The sequence below is a fragment of the Mastacembelus armatus genome, chromosome 23 (assembly GCF_900324485.2).
Source record: "Mastacembelus armatus chromosome 23, fMasArm1.2, whole genome shotgun sequence".
In the NCBI taxonomy this organism is placed as follows: Eukaryota; Metazoa; Chordata; class Actinopteri; order Synbranchiformes; family Mastacembelidae; genus Mastacembelus; species Mastacembelus armatus.
The window spans coordinates 4542470-4557994 of record NC_046655.1 but is presented as its reverse complement, the minus strand read 5'-3'; the positions used below and the strand labels follow the sequence as shown (position 1 = coordinate 4557994).

Below are 15525 nucleotides of genomic sequence, written 5' to 3'. Positions count from 1 at the left end.
TTTGAGGTGCACATCGAGGTTTGTTCAACGTATGATCTACCGATTTGAAACGTAGATCGTTTATTAAACAGAACTACCACTCAATACTTTTAAAAACTAGACGCGTAACATCAATAGTCATTTTTACAAATGGCTACAAAAATGAAGATGTTTGTAGTGAAGTGAAGTGTAATGGTAGATCCCAGGACCCGGAAAGAAGACAGCCGTAGATGTTTCGGTTTATGCTAAGACTGCGTTCAGGTTAAGGTAAGAGGAAACACAGTTTTAGTGTTTCGCATTCTTTCCTATCACTGTAGGATAAAGGTAGACTACGGTGACGTTTCCAGTACCCGGAAGTGGTGATAGAGTGAGGCCTCGCTAGTCTTTACCATCTCTGCCACTGCTTACACACGGCTGAGACTTCACGTGAGTTTGGTTTTATGCTATTTTGCACGATTGTTCAGAGATTCAAAGAAACTAGCTCTGGACTAAGAAGGAGCTGGACTTTTGGTTGACTGTGAAGTAGAAACCTAACGTTAAGTTAACAGAGACTAACAAAAAGGAGTTGAACTCGGTTGTTGCTGCTACAGTAGTTGAGCAGCTAAAGCGCATAAAGGTCCAGTGTCTTCAACATTAAACCCGAGGTTAGACCTATCCTGTTTTAGTCTGGTGTTGAACCGCATCGTATTTCCACTTAAAGCTTCCAGACCTGACTCTTCGTCCATTGCAGTTCTCCACATATTGAGAATGAACAACTCGGAGCCCAAAGTGACCACTGCCCCACATATAGTGAAGGAAGAGGTGCGTGTTTGGGTTATTTGCTGGAAAAAACTGTAATGGCATGAGGCTCTATTGTGTTTCTGTGCGGTTTTTATTGGAGTCACAAATCTAAGGAGTGGTGTCAGGTCGTGCCGGTTCGGTGTAGTCAATCTGTGCTTTCTGTTTCAGCTCATGGCTACAGGGAATTGGGTGAAGCTGGAGAAAACAACATACGTGGACCCTGCTGGAAACACCAGGCACTGGTTTCTGCTTTTCACTAGCACTGCTTCAAATCAGTGCATTTCCATTTTTGTGCAGCTTTCAATGTTTGTTTTCCTTCTTCAGAACCTGGGAGACTGTGAAAAGGACAACAAGGCAAACCAACACAGAAGCAGATGGTGAGCATCTCCTTTATGTGCTGTGTGTTCTGCATGTAACAGAGTTGTTCAGGGGGTAACACGCTTTCCCTGCAGGTGTCGGAATTATTGCCCTGCTGAAGCGGACGCTCCACAGAGACTGTGTAGTGATGGTGAAGCAGTTTCGTCCTCCGCTGGGTTGCTGCACTCTTGAGTTTCCTGCGGGTGAGTTTTCCGCTTGTAACCACGGATGAAACACACAAGCGATGAGGCCTGAGGTGTTTTCTGTCTCTGCTCAGGGTTGATAGACGAGGGGGAGACTGCGGATGCTGCTGCACTGAGGGAGCTGAAGGAGGAAACTGGCTACAAAGGGGAAGTAGTAGGAGTCACACCAGGTATTGGCCCTCACAGACGTTCTGTACACTTGATTGTTTTAGCTGCTGCTCTCAACTGTATCTTATCTGTATGTGTGTTGGAGAGGTTCAGTCGTCCCATGCTCTTTTTTATCTTGGAGAAATACAATGGGAATGTTAAATACGTTTTGCTTTGATTGCAGTGACCTGTCTGGACCCGGGTTTGTCAAACTGCACCAACCAAATCGTCTTGGTCAACATCAATGGAGACGAAGCGGAGAATATCCACCCAACACAGCAACTCGGTGAGAAAACAGGATGTTGCTTATTCAGACACTGAAAAAGAATGTTTAACTAACAAACGAGCGTGGACAAACAAGTAAATCAATCTTGTACTTCTCTCGGTTACTGTTTAATGTTTAATTATGGTTTGGGCCTCAACTGAGTGGCATGTACAGTGTGGTTATTTTATCTGTTTTATTTACTTGTAAAAACTGAAATAAAACAAGTTGGTTGATCTTTTTCTCTTTGGTTCTTCCATAGGTGAAGGAGGTGAGTTATTTCTTTCCTGTTTTTCAGAAATAGTCTGCTACTTTCATAAAGAAAGTCATCACACAGGCCTTTATCCTCTTTTTCCAGAATTCGTTGAAGTCATTCTTTTACCACTTGATGAATTCCAGCAGAAAATAGACGGTGAGCATTGTACTTTTTTAACTTTTTTAGTTATTTTATTATTTGAGCAGATATTAACTATAATCTGGTTTGTTCGATCCCGCAGATCTGCTGAAGAAAGAAAAAATCATGGTGGATGCTAAAGTGTACATCTTTGCTATGGGAATGGCCCAGGCCTTCTTCAAACCTAGAGAGCTTCCTGTCCTGAAGCAGTGAAGCAAAAATGATCCAGATGTAGACAACAGTTAGAAATAGTGTTTTTTCTTACACAGAGCTGTAACAAAAAGGAAATTGAGGATTTCTAAATTGTATTAGGAAATTTTATGAGAAAAACATGTTTCATTTTTAATTTAGAGTTTGTGTAATCTTATTTTATTTGTTTCTATCAAGTGTAATCACACCCACAGAGCCTTATGCCAGTTAGACATATGGCTCTATGGATGTCTTTAGACCGATACAGTTATGTATTTAAATTATAATGACCACAAAATACTTAAAATCAAAAGCTTTGGAGTTAGAAACTGATCCTATAAGGAGATATGTTTACACTACAAATACTGGACCACCTGTTTCTCACTATGGAGATACTACCACAAACCTCAAGGCCTGGTGCCCGGTTGTTAGTATTTGCATAATGTTTTCAGGTTACAGTCTTACATGCCCTCGAGTGACTAATAGTCTTTTCCAGCTTTTTATGAGATTGTAGGTTGTGTAATGTGCTGCAACTTGTCATTTTTCTTTTGTTATTGTAAAACATTCCTTACGTGTGCTAACACACTGTTTGACAACCTAATGCGATAACAAAAGCACCTCAAAATACGTACTAATGAAACTCGATGTGTAGCAAGCTGCAGTTCTTTGGTATCAGACCTGAGACTTAACAGGAAATTGAGTAAGCACTGGAATTTGAGTAAGAGCTACGATATTCGATTTTTTTTTTTTTTTTTTAATTTGCTATTAGTGCCAATTATTCGAGCACAAAGCTGAATCAGACAGGCTCACACCCATCTTTCTGGATTTTGTCTAATGGCATTCCAGAGAACTGAAGTAATCCACTCACTGACATTAGAGACAGTACATGAGCCAGTACCCACAAAATAACTCATTTGATTGGTTTAGTATCTGTGTTTTTTTTCTTCTTTTAACTCTACTGTAATGTAGAACAGGAACAGGTACTGTATTGATAATGAACTGATGAATAGGAAATATTACATACTGTGCCTTTATCCTCATTATAGTGCAAATAACTTGACTATGATAATGTACTAAACCTAGCAACTAAAATAATAAAAGTGATATCACCTTTGCTTGTTCTGGCTCCATGTGTCCTCTTAAACTAACTTACCAGAAATGAATGAGCAAATGACAACAGGGAAGTACTTTTAATATTGTTTGTATAGTCTTCACCTGCCCTGTTAGTGGTATATAAGTGCATTTATGGACCAGTATAATACATCTGCAAACAGCTTTATGAGCGGCATATTTCCTTTGCACTATCAAGTTTAAATAGAAACAGATATGTTTTTGTAACTTTGTAATAAATAAATAAATCTAGGCTGTTTTCTTCCTAGATGATCCAGTAGATGGCGATAACGCAATTTTTAGCTTGTTTAGTTAAATTCAAAGAAGAAGAGTCGACAACCAATCATATTCTGAATCATATTCTGACATCACTAAAACAAACTTCACAGCCTCTTAGCTACACGAAAACGGATTTAGTGTTGTTTTCCAAGCATTTAACATAGCTAATAACTTAATTCACTTGAAAAAGGACAGATAGATTGTTGACAAACATGCGGGGGGAACATTTCAGGGTTTGTACAGTTTGGCAGCTGAAAATGTAAAGGAAAACAAATCGTAGCACCGATACAACCTAAATTATGTAAGCTAGCAAAACGTGTTGGACCTGACGTTACGAAGACGGTTCGGTCCGAGGGTTTTAATAAGACTTGGTCTCTGCTTAGTTAACGCCACGTTTCCACTTGGCCTTGGTGCTAAAAGACAGATGCGAGAAGATGGAAGTGGCTGTTAAATGTAAGTAAATTAGTAAACACCGTCTGTTCCGTGAGCGGGGAAGGTTAAAGTAACAAAGTTTGAAGTTAAAGGTACATAACGTTACTTTATAAGCTTTACAACAATGTATAACCAGTGACATTAGCTGCCATTTTAATTCCATACTTGGCAGAGTAATACTAAACTAACATTAAAGTGGAGAATTTACATTTCCATAAAAAGACAAATCTGGTGTTTTCTTCAGACTAACTGTGTGAGGGCCAGTCTAACATGACATGGATGACTGTCGTGTGGTTTCTTAGGGAAAGCCAAGAGGAGGCATCTGAATGCACAGGAGTGTGATGACCTGGGACGAAGCAGAGAGGGCACAGACACTCTCACACAGCCTCATGCCATGAACCAGAGCTGGGGCAATCGTGACCCCAACAGGGGGCTTTACCCCAGGACACCCACCAAGCGATGGAAGCCTGGTAATCTACTGAAAAACCTTCTGCTGCTTTTTTGCCAGATCTTACTGTACTCAAAATACTGTTAAAAACAAACATCTGTCCCCTGAATTGTCATCCTTTTTACTCCTTGTACCACCAGGATCTGCTTCAGAAAGTCCTGCCAGAAAACAAATGGCCATCGGCAACTACTTCTCTGTGACAGGAGTCATCCGTTCCAGTCCGCACAAATCTTCCCAGCCTTGCTCCTCCACATGCGCAAATGGACTCAGTGGAGAGTGTTTCCCTGGAGAGGAACCAAAGGTTTTGAAGGAGTATGAGGAAGATGAGGATGATGATGATGATGATGATGATGTTAGTCTGTTAGCTGCCCCATTGGCACCAGTGGCAAATGTTGATGAGGTTGACGATGCCAGCCTGTTAGCTGCTGCGATGGTGCCAGACTCTGAAACGGAGGATGAGGAGATTGATGATGCCAGCCTGTTAGCTGCTGCGATGGTGCCAGAATCTAAGGCAGAGGGGGAGGAGGTTGTAGATTACCTGGAGGGAATGACAGCGGAGATGTTTGGAGATGATGACGAATTTGACGTATGTGTCAGTGACAGTCACTGTGAGGATGATGAGGTGGATGCCCTCCCTGATGCCCACTACGGGCTCCTGGGCAGCAACAGTGTCCTGCTACAACCCCAGGGCTGCATGGATGACCTTCCAGAGGAGGTGCTGAGGGAGGTACTGTGCCTTCTGCCTGCCCAGGACCTCTATCGCAGTGTCAGCCTGGTCTGCCGTCACTGGAGGAACATCGTCCAGGATGTTAAGGTTAACTATACAGATATATTAAGAAATATGTTGCTGAAGTTAACTAACATTGATCTAGTAAAAGTGCTAAAACTAAAGCTGGACAGATGTCGACTAACTGAAAAATTACTTTAACAGGGTCTTGTATAATAAAAAAAAAGACGTTTGACAGAGGGACCCTGTGTTTGTCCTCTTGTTGTATTGCAGTCAGTCCAACAGAAACAAAAAAAAAGTAAAGCTCACCTATTAAATTTGCTGTGTTTTCTTTTTCACAGTTTGTGCCCTTCAAGAAAAAGTACTACCGTTACATGATGAGAGAGAAGGAGACAGTGTTGGAGATCTTCTCCATCTTGAAGAGCAGTGGCATAATAGATCCATCAATGTCACAGAACAGCATACGAAACCTTGTTGTGTAAGTCTGCACATCCTTAAGGGGACCGCTGTAACACAAAGAGTCTCGTTAATGTTGACACAGTAGGAGGCTGCCAAACTGCTATATGGACATGGGCAACCTTTGGAACTTTTCACTTATAAACACCAAACTGAACCCTGTAAAGCAAAAGGTCAAACTGAGCTGACTAATTGTAAAAAGTAAGTTGACAGTTGACAGTTCTGTTCATTATTTTCTAATTTTCTTTGAAATTTGAAGCTTTTTTTCTGATTTCAGTGCAGACCAGAGTTTCAGTTAATTGGCTCAATTAAGTTATATATAATTACGTTTTGTGTGTGTGTGTGTGTGTGTGTTTTGGTTAGTTTAATGGCTCAGCATAAGGTCGGGGAACAGGTAAAGCCGACTGATGTTCTGGGATGCGTTAAGAAGCATCGCCTTTTTCCTCAGGCTGAGGCCTCCATCAGATTACGAATTCCCGATGCTCAGAAGTGCATTAACCTTGGCGTTGAGGTATGGCTCAAATACACAAATACACTGGCAGTTACTGGAGAAAATGGGCTTTACAGTGTGTTCATGATCACTTGGGAACTTAAAATCTTCACCTCATTCTCTTTCCTGTCTCATTTCCAGGGTCCTAACCCATACGCAGCCATGGCTGTCATACTGATCTTAAGTGAGAATGTTGGCGATGTGCAGGGCTTGGTGTCCCTGCTCAGGGGGTGCATGTCGCACACTGCCATCACAGAGTACCTCAGCCATATGGCCCTGATGTTACTTGCTTTAAAGAGGAACAATATCCAGATCAATAACAGGTAACAGCTGCAAGCATCAGCATTTTACATTCACAGTTCACAGTACATCCTTTATCAGCCTCCTTGTGATTTTTATTCTGTTACTCCTCCTCAGGGTGCACTATAATATCTACTATGTTCTTCACCTGATGGAGAATGGTCCATTCAGCTCCAGTGAGAGTGGGTGAGGTCCAAAATACATTATTTTCACTGACATGCATTGGGGTGTGTCTATTGTTTCCTATTTCTTTAGAATTAAACAATGCACGAAAGGGTACAAGAGCCGAAGTTTGTTTTACATTCAGGTTATTGGCAAGTCTTAAAGTATTAAAATGCTCTAGCGACCAAGAGGCAGGGCTTCTTTACAGACACACAAACACATGCTACTGATCCCATGTTTCATAGTTGTTAGTGTGTATCCACGTTTGAGGACAGTTTCTTCTGTGATATCCATCCATCCATCATCTATACCCGCTTATTCCTAACCAGGGTCACAGGGATCTGCTGGAGCCTATCCCAGCTCTCTTTGGGTGAAAGGCAGGGATCCACCCTGGACAGGTCACCAGTCCATCACAGGGCCTTAATCTGCAATATTTACATTTGAAAATATTCAAGTTTATATCAGCTGAAATCCTAAGCTTTGTCAGCAATAAAGTGTGTCTCATACGCTACATTACCACAGACTTGACTTGTTGACCTTTTTAAAATTAATATTGTCACTAGAAGTTCAGAATTTAAAAGCAAGATTTAAATTCTGTGTTCTCTTAAACGTGAGTGAGCTGGCTCTTGTCCTTAAAAGGCTAAACTTACCAAATTCACATGATTTTTATTTCTTTATTTTTGGTAAACCTAAGGTTTACAGGATTTCTGAGTACTAATGTTTAATCTACTAATTGCATTGCTCAGTCAACACATAATTAACTAACAATTGAATTGATGCATACCTTTACCTGAGGATGTGTGGTGTTTTTCACAGGCAGTTTGTGCTTCTGTTTCTACTAGGCAGCCTCAGATTCATCTGACCCGTGAACAGCATCAGATCCTCAGCCACGACATCCAGACAGACCATGTAGTCAAGATCATAGCTTTTGCAGGTATGGTGAGTTAGTGGGCTGACATCCACTTCTGCTCTCATTAGCCACATTAGCTGTCCACATTCTGCATTCCTTTTTCAAATAAATCTAAGACAAAACAGTAAAATATATTCACTGACCAGTGAAATTGCTGCTGGGAATCTCCCCATCTATTGTCTGGACCACTTATCGTGTGGTGGGTTGAGGGGACTGGTGCCAATCCTAGCTGTGGGAGCTGAGGGGGCTGTGGAGGTGACAGACAGGCAACCTGTTACAGGGCTGACACACAGTGACCAATAATCACACTCACAGATATGTCCTGAGTACGTCATACAAGAAATCATTTGTTGCTCCGCTAAGCAGTGGAAAGTCCACATACAGATTAATATACATGGTTGTGATAAAAGAATGTACCGGTTAGAGCTATAAGTAGTATACAGGTAACACATTTGCATCTAAACATAGAAAAACCATAGAATGATGCTTTTAGTCTCCACCACATCCTGTTTGTTTAAAATAGAAGCAGAAGTATCACCTGGGCTGCATTCTTTGTCTTTAAACAATTTATCCATTACACCCATATTTCTACAACTGTTTGTTCAGCTTCATGTCAGCTCTGATTTTGAAAAGTCTGTTTGAAATTTAGCATTACATGTCTCAGTCCTAAATGTGCCATTTTGAAACTACTCAAACTCCTGCAGATGTGATAGTTGCTGTCTGTCACAGGTACAGGAAAGACGACTACACTGATCAAGTATGCTGAAAGGCGACCACACCTCCGCTTCCTGTATGTGGCCTTCAATAAGTCTGTGGCCCGTGAAGCACAGCGTCGCTTCCCCAAGAACGTGCAATGCAAGACTGTTCACTCGTTGGCCTTCAGTGATGTTGGGAAGAGGTCAGAAAGTTTCAAATCAGTTTTGTTAATCTACCCTGCTCCCTTTTAATATTTCAGATTGATTTTAAATATTAAAATCTTTGAACATTACCCTGTAAAACTGGTGTAGTCCCAAAGAAAAAAAAAACACTGGAGCTGAAACAAAGTGCTGATATAAACAAGAGGGTTGCGTCTGGAAGGGCATCTGTCATTCAGTTGTGAGGATCAACTGCTCCACTATGGAAAGGCCCAACGGGAGCAGCCAAGGGAGAAAAAAAAGATTATTTCAAATAAATTTACAAAAGGTTTCACATTTGTGACGTCACATTTTAAACATCCTAACATGAAAGAAATCAAGTGTCTGAAGGTGTTTTGATAAGGCATAACCTGCCTAATGTTTGACTAATTTCAGCTAACAAAACCTACCATGACATCTTTTTAACCACTGAAAGGGTCTATGATATATTTCTGATAGTATCCAAAGTGGTATATGAGTGCAAGACTGGCTTGTCAGCTCTTATTTCAGTAGTATTTTGTATTTTAAAACCCTCCTGTGTTTGCATCTGTGGTTTCCCCCAGGTACTTGTTTCGTAAGAAGTTGACCTTTAACCTGAATCCTTACACTATCAACTCTGTTCTGCCTGAAGGCCGTGGTGGCTTTTCTAAGGCCAAAGTGGTAATTACAACTCTCAACACCTTCATGGCTTCAACAGACCAGAGCATCACCACCAAACATGTCCCCGACTCCCACATAACTAATAGCCGCATCAGAAAGACCATAGACCATGATGAAAAAAGGGTATGTACATGTTAGAATCCACCACTGACACACTGCTTTTGTTGGGTGTGAATAAATAATATTACAAAATCACATGAAAACTATTTCTTTTATGCTGAAATCCTAGTTGTTTGTCAATGACGCGCAGATGATCTGGAACAAAATGAAGGATCTCAGTGAGACAAAAGTGGACGCCTACTTCATGACTCATGATGGTACGTTGTAAATGAGTGAAATGAGTATAAATAATACTAGAAGAATTTCTGCCCTGGTTGTCACTGGACCTTTTTATTTGTAATTCCAATTGTAATTCAATTGTTATTGAACAAGAACAAAATATCATATATCCTTTTATTTTCATATACAATGACCATAAAAGGAATTCAATTTGAATTACATAGATGTTACAATGATGATTTTAGATTGTCATCAGTGAACCATTTAAAGTTAAACAATTATCCTTTTATCGTTTCCTCTTTCTACTCCTTCACATTGTACCGTGCATTCAGAAAGTATTCATTCCCCCTTCAAGTTTTTTGAATTTTGTTATGTTGCAGCTTGACACTACAGTTGCTTAAATATATTTTTTTGTTAACTGAAGGAGGACTGAATACTTTCTGAATGCACTGTATATACCATCCATCCATCATCTATACCTGCTTATTCCTAACCAGGATCGCGGGGATGTGCTGGAGCCTATGTATATACCATATAGAGTTAAATAACTTTACATTTTGGGGGTAGGGATACATGGGGATGACACATATACCCCTGGTAGGAGACAATTCTGTGATTAGTTGAAGTCCTGTTACATTGTGCTTTGAAACAAAAGACGAGGGGAGAGGTGATGCGAGAGCCCTCGTTCTGTCAGAGTGGGTTATTGGTTTAATTCCATGACGTGACTGTGACTGTTGTAGATAGGAAACTCATTCTGACCACAGCCTAATATAATTAGTGTGTAGGCACATATAGACAAGGTATTTTTTTTTCCATTGCACATTAACTCTATTTGTGTGTTCCTCTATTGTGGGGAAGTCAGAGCACAACCAGTGGCTGGTGATGGGTCTTTGCAAGCAGACGTATCAAAAGATTTATTTGTCCCACAACTGGGAAATTCAGTGTTACAGCAGGAAAGGTTACGACATGAGATAAAAAATAGAAGAAATTAAAATAGAGATGACCCACCAAGGTATTAACAATAAAAAAGGCAACCTTTACTAAAATGAGCGTCCCAAAGTGAAAAGGCAGTGTCTATTATTTTATGTATCTCTCTCCAGAAGGATCTTATTAGGCACGCTGAAAATATGTGCCAGTGGTTGGCATCCTGGCTCCTGCACTTAGAGTCCCCTCCTATAAAGTGTGACTTATATTATGGGGTTATATAAAATAAAAAAAAAAATCTCCAAATTCTCGCTATTTGTATGAGTTAGCATGATGACTGGACTTTTCATTCCCAGGTTACCTTAAGTTATGGCAGCTTCAGGTCCCCAGACCCTGTTTGTCTGACCAATATGACGTCCTTTTCATCGATGAGGCACAGGACTGCACTCCAGGTAATGATCCAGCAGCTGTTACACCGTGCTGCAGTGGATAAAGCAGAGTTTTGAGTATTTGGATGATCTTTTTCTTTTCTTCCTTTCCAGCCATCATGGATGTGCTGTTGTCACAGTGCTGTGGGAAAATCCTGGTTGGAGATCCACATCAGCAGATCTACACCTTCAAAGGAGCCGTCAACGCCTTGCAGATAGTTGATCACACACACATCTACTACCTGACGCAGGTACACATGTAGCCTTTCCACAGTAAAGCAGGTGTAAAGGTCAGAGCATTTCTTATACCAAGCAGCACTGTTGCTTCAATGTTCATGTGTTGTGCGGTTTTGTATCCAAGCATAAAAATATTAATGATCAAGAGGAGACTGCAGCCCATCTCATACATCAGAGGCATGTTCCATCAGCCAAATTAGTGAATAGAACCTGTTTGGACTTTTCTTGTTCAGAGCTTTCGGTTCGGTGCTGAGATCGCCTATGTTGGTGCCACAATCCTCTCAGTGTGCAAAGACGTCCAGAAGATACTTGTAGGAGGAAAGCAGGAGGGTACATTCTGAGAACTTTTTGTCAAAACAGTCATGAGCTTAATGCTCTGGAAAGCTAATATAATAGCAAAGAATTTGATCTCCACTGTTTTCTTTGCACATTTTTCCACAGGCGGTGTATGTGACAAGACTGCAGAGAGAGTTGCAGAGGCTGTGAAGTCCGGTGTGAGTATTGGCCGGGGAAAGACAGCCATCTTGTGCAGGTGCAATTTCACTGTTTTCTGCGAAGCCGTCCAGCTGATTGATGCCAAACCACACTGCCGTGTCCACTTCATTGGCGTGAGTACATATACACATGCACACAGTCAAACATTTCTGTTTTGTCTATTCTGAAATGAAAGTGTGAAAAACTGAAGAGCAACATGCCTCCTTGTCTGACATGTTCACCACTTATGTGATAAGAGTTTTCAACCTCATCATATCCACGGTGTGATGTTTTTGCAATGTTTGTGGTCGATAAAAAAACAGATACCACTTTTCTATCTGCGGCTGCTAAGCAAAGTCTGGAAACTGCTAGACTGTGACATCAGATAACAAGATACACTGGTGAATTATTCTTTTCACACCTAGAGAGTCAGTGTTGATGCTAAGCTAGCTGGTGGTTGTCTGTAGGTTCATACTGAAAGGTGTAAGAGCGGTATAAATTTCTACTAAGTGGAATCAGAGCCCATGTTGTAGAGGGGCTTACAGATGCACTATGTTCTCTAGGATATCAAAAATATCGGCCTGGATAGGATCCTAGACATCTGGCGGCTGATGCAAATGGCAAGACAGGAGATAAAAGGGAAAGAAAGACCAAAATGTAAGACTCATACAACTGCACCCATCCTTTGTTTACTTCATTTCAAAAAGAAAAAAAAAATACTGACCTTTGACATTAATGTTGAATTTGCTCTGCCTTCAGTTAAGGATCCACTTATTCGCTTCTTCGCGAATAAAAGTCAGAATCCCTTCTGGGCCCTGAAGGCATACATCACACAGACCGAGGACTTGGAACTGCAGACCAAACTCAACATTGTTGAAAATTATGGAAGCCGAATTCCTGAGTTGGTGACACGCCTTCATGGGTGCGCAGAAAAAAACTTTCACAAAGCAGGTATACACATACACAATTGCAAAAACTCATGAACATTAGGTTTCCCTAGAATGAAACTGGAATAATCATTCTTAAATAGTTGTGAAGTTTGGTCCCAAGTGGGAAAAGCTAAAATGTGTTTTTTCATTAGTATGTTTATTCTTAATATAGCCAAAGTTCTCAAAGTACTGCACATTCAAATTAATATATCCACAGCTTGAAAAGGAAAGTTAATGGCTGACCTGTAAAGTTATGACTCACTAGGTAACATTCTTGGCCCAAAAAATGGCAGTTAATATCCCATCCACAAATCCTCCGGTTTAAGAGACAATGCTATACATTTTGTTTGGTCTTTTCAAGGGAATTGTTGACCATAACAAAAGGTAAAATCTCAGCAGCCGGTACTTCGAATCTTGGTGTTTTTTCTTTCTTTGGTTCTGGATCGGTAATAATTGATGGAATAACTACATTTACTCATTCAAGGACTTATGTTTTTTAGATGTAACCTGTAGCCTGCTCAGTCTTTTGAAAACACCTGAAAAATGGTATATTGCATTCATGGCTCCTTTTTTTTTTTTTTTTGCCTGCCGTATCTGGAACTCTTGCTCCAGACTTCATAGTCGGAACAGTCCACAAGGCCAAAGGTCTGGAGTTTGACATTGTGATGGTCACGGACGACTTTGTTAAGGTTCCCTCTTCCAGGCACAACCTACACCACAGTCCTGACTTTTCATTTGGTGAGTGTTGTTTGAACAAAACTTTTTTCTCTTCTAACTTCACAGTGGTGTCAGAAACCCTGGGGGGGCAGGGGGGAGTAGTTGACACTGTCTAAAAACTCATACCTTGACTCTGGGCAGTTGTTGAGGAAATGATGTATATATTTCCTTGTGTTCCCTGCTCAGCCAACATTGCGGATGATGAGTGGAACCTGCTGTATGTGGCGGTGACTCGGGCCAAGACCTCGCTGATCATCACCAAGACCATCTGCCGCATCCTCACAATGGCTGGGGTAGGAACTAACACGCTTCATTCAAGCCTGTACATGATTATTACATCATCACAGCCACCGCCATATCAGATCTACTTGTTCCTCAAGCTTTTCCTTTCTTTTTAAATAGTAAAAGTTAAAGTACGTTCTTCATAAAGATGACATGTCTTCATCTCCTGTCACTGTTTTTTCAGACATTTTCTCATACAGTTCTCATGGTGTTTATACTTCTGCTGCTATAGTTCTGAAAGTTCTTTATCTCTCCTTTTTACACCAAGGTGGTGTACTGCTGGCCTCATGATGAACTTTCACTTCAAGCTATTAAAGACACACACTGTATTGTGTGATTAAGACTTTCTATTTTCTTAGAGGGGAAAAAGTTTCTGCTGGATTTTTTTTTTTTTCTCGTCAGTACCACCACATAAGGCATCAGTACTTTTTCTACAGAGTACAGTCGAAGCCTTTGTTGATGGCACTGGAACCCAGTGACACAAATACATAGTGCTAGTAGGCTTTTTCACATGGAGTACCTAGTGGGAAATACTGGCTGATGCTTGACTATAACTGTGTTTATGTTAGTAATGTGCTTTTCCTGCTAGGACATGTCAAAACACCATTTTGTTACTGTCAGTTATTTTCATGTCTATGAAATGTTAGACACATGACATTCGAGAAGCATGAACCAAATAATGTTGTGAAATTGTGCTTGAACAAATTTAAAATAGAATCAGATTGATTTCATACTGGGATTGAGGCCATTCTGCTCCACTCAGCCAGCTGAGTATCATCTGTACATAACAGACTCCTTGTGGCCCCAGTTGTAGCCTAAGGCATATTCTTCATTCTTCTGTCAAGTGGCAGCACAGAGTTCGACTTTTGTCTACAGAGGGTTTCAAATTTGGCTGGTTCTGCATTACTTTAGGATTTTAGTTTGAACTCTAATGACATTACTAATAAAGTACAATAAGGTAGAATACCTAAAGGAGGAAAATAGTACACTAAAGGACTATACAGTTATGTCCCCTTTTTCAGAGGCAGTTTGGTACAATAACCTAAGCTGTCATGTCTTCTGCTCTTACATCATCAACTTCTTGTCATGTCCAGGAATATTTCCTGAAGTCGGAGATGCCTGGCTCTGTGATAAAGCCTGCCCCGTGCTCCATCCCAAACTGTCCAAACTGTGTCACGCCTGGCTCAGCATTCGTCATGTGCAAACGACAGATGAAATGTGTAAGAAGATATCAAATATCAGTTGCTAGCATTACTTAGTGTTTTGTGAAGGTTCTGTTTTTATAATGTTTTAAAATTACACTATGTTCTGCTAAAAAGGGCCCAAGAGTTGTAAAAGCTTTTTGTGTTGATCTTTTACCTTTGTTCAGACGGATGGCGTGTCAGAGGGGGGCCCACTGTGCGAGAGGTGTGTGTGGACACGCATCGGGCCAACTGCCTTCCTCATGACTGACGACGTGCTTTCCATGGCTGAAATACCAGAAAGACTTGGCCCACCGGTCCTCCACGAAATGCTGCTGGCACTTTTCTAACACTGGCTCATCTTCAGGGACCTGAAACATTTGTTCTGTCCTGGACACAGGAGTGCTAGGTGACCTTAAACGCAGCAACTAGGACACGAACAACCAGCGATTACGTTAATTGCTCGTCAGATAACTGCTGACGAAATACTTGTATTACTTTTATTCACTTTTAAAAGTGTTTTGTGGTTAATGTCCTTTTTCATTTTGTGACCACATGAGTAAACACAACTTTGTCCTTTCTAAAACCTGTTTTAATACTACCACATTGGCAGTAATTTTGGTAGTTGTTTTTAATAATATTCTACATTGTGTATGTGGCAAGCAATCCTCCTATGACTGCACTGTAAAGTGGCCAAATTCTGGCTAATAAACAGCTTCGAACAGTCATTCTTTTATTTTAGATTTTAGATAATAGCAGAAAATCTGCAGTCTGCATTTCTGAGAATGTTTATTTGCCATAATCAAGTTTATATTTGGAACTGGTAAGTCTGAGAATTAATTCCACATAGAGTTGGCCAACATCTGGACAGAGGAAGACAAACATGGTGCGCTTAT

The 15525-nt window shown here is 40.7% G+C and overlaps 2 protein-coding genes and 1 long non-coding RNA gene across 13 annotated transcripts; 2 read left to right on the top strand and 1 right to left on the bottom strand.

Moving 5' to 3' along the window:
• Window positions 1–298: 298 nt before the first annotated feature.
• Window positions 299–3425, top strand: nudt5 (nudix (nucleoside diphosphate linked moiety X)-type motif 5). 3 transcript variants are annotated; one of them, XM_026327174.1, is made up of 10 exons: window positions 299–405; window positions 680–780; window positions 928–995; window positions 1084–1136; window positions 1212–1319; window positions 1394–1489; window positions 1651–1752; window positions 1991–1999; window positions 2087–2140; window positions 2226–3425. In XM_026327174.1, the coding sequence occupies exons 2-10, from the start codon at window positions 727–729 to the stop codon at window positions 2333–2335; spliced, it is 654 nt and encodes a 217-aa protein (XP_026182959.1). In that variant the 5' UTR covers window positions 299–405; window positions 680–726; the 3' UTR covers window positions 2336–3425. The 3 variants fall into 3 exon arrangements, with proteins under 3 accessions (XP_026182959.1, XP_026182961.1, XP_026182960.1); XM_026327176.1 differs by having other exon boundaries at window positions 321–405; window positions 710–780; XM_026327175.1 differs by lacking the exon at window positions 299–405 and having other exon boundaries at window positions 412–780.
• A 359-nt stretch (window positions 3426–3784) lies between these two features.
• Window positions 3785–15374, top strand: fbxo18 (F-box DNA helicase 1). Its single transcript, XM_026327451.2, has 21 exons — window positions 3785–4153; window positions 4435–4602; window positions 4721–5394; window positions 5649–5785; window positions 6127–6274; window positions 6395–6576; window positions 6671–6739; window positions 7558–7649; window positions 8355–8523; window positions 9082–9301; window positions 9408–9495; window positions 10738–10833; window positions 10924–11060; window positions 11280–11376; window positions 11488–11654; window positions 12084–12177; window positions 12280–12471; window positions 13062–13187; window positions 13353–13459; window positions 14543–14668; window positions 14818–15374. Exons 1-21 carry the CDS (start codon window positions 4135–4137, stop codon window positions 14977–14979), a joined length of 3270 nt encoding a protein of 1089 aa, XP_026183236.1. The 5' UTR covers window positions 3785–4134; the 3' UTR covers window positions 14980–15374.
• LOC113142430 (uncharacterized) lies at window positions 4898–12379 on the bottom strand. 9 transcript variants are annotated; one of them, XR_004463039.1, is made up of 9 exons: window positions 12245–12379; window positions 10743–10861; window positions 8615–8739; window positions 8405–8502; window positions 7769–7872; window positions 7500–7680; window positions 5617–7140; window positions 5119–5366; window positions 4898–5023 (listed from the first exon to the last, which is right to left on the bottom strand). It is a non-coding gene; the product is annotated as an uncharacterized LOC113142430 (long non-coding RNA). The 9 variants fall into 9 exon arrangements; XR_004463040.1 differs by having other exon boundaries at window positions 5119–5813; window positions 6367–7140; XR_004463034.1 differs by having other exon boundaries at window positions 5119–7140.
• Window positions 15375–15525: the final 151 nt, after the last annotated feature.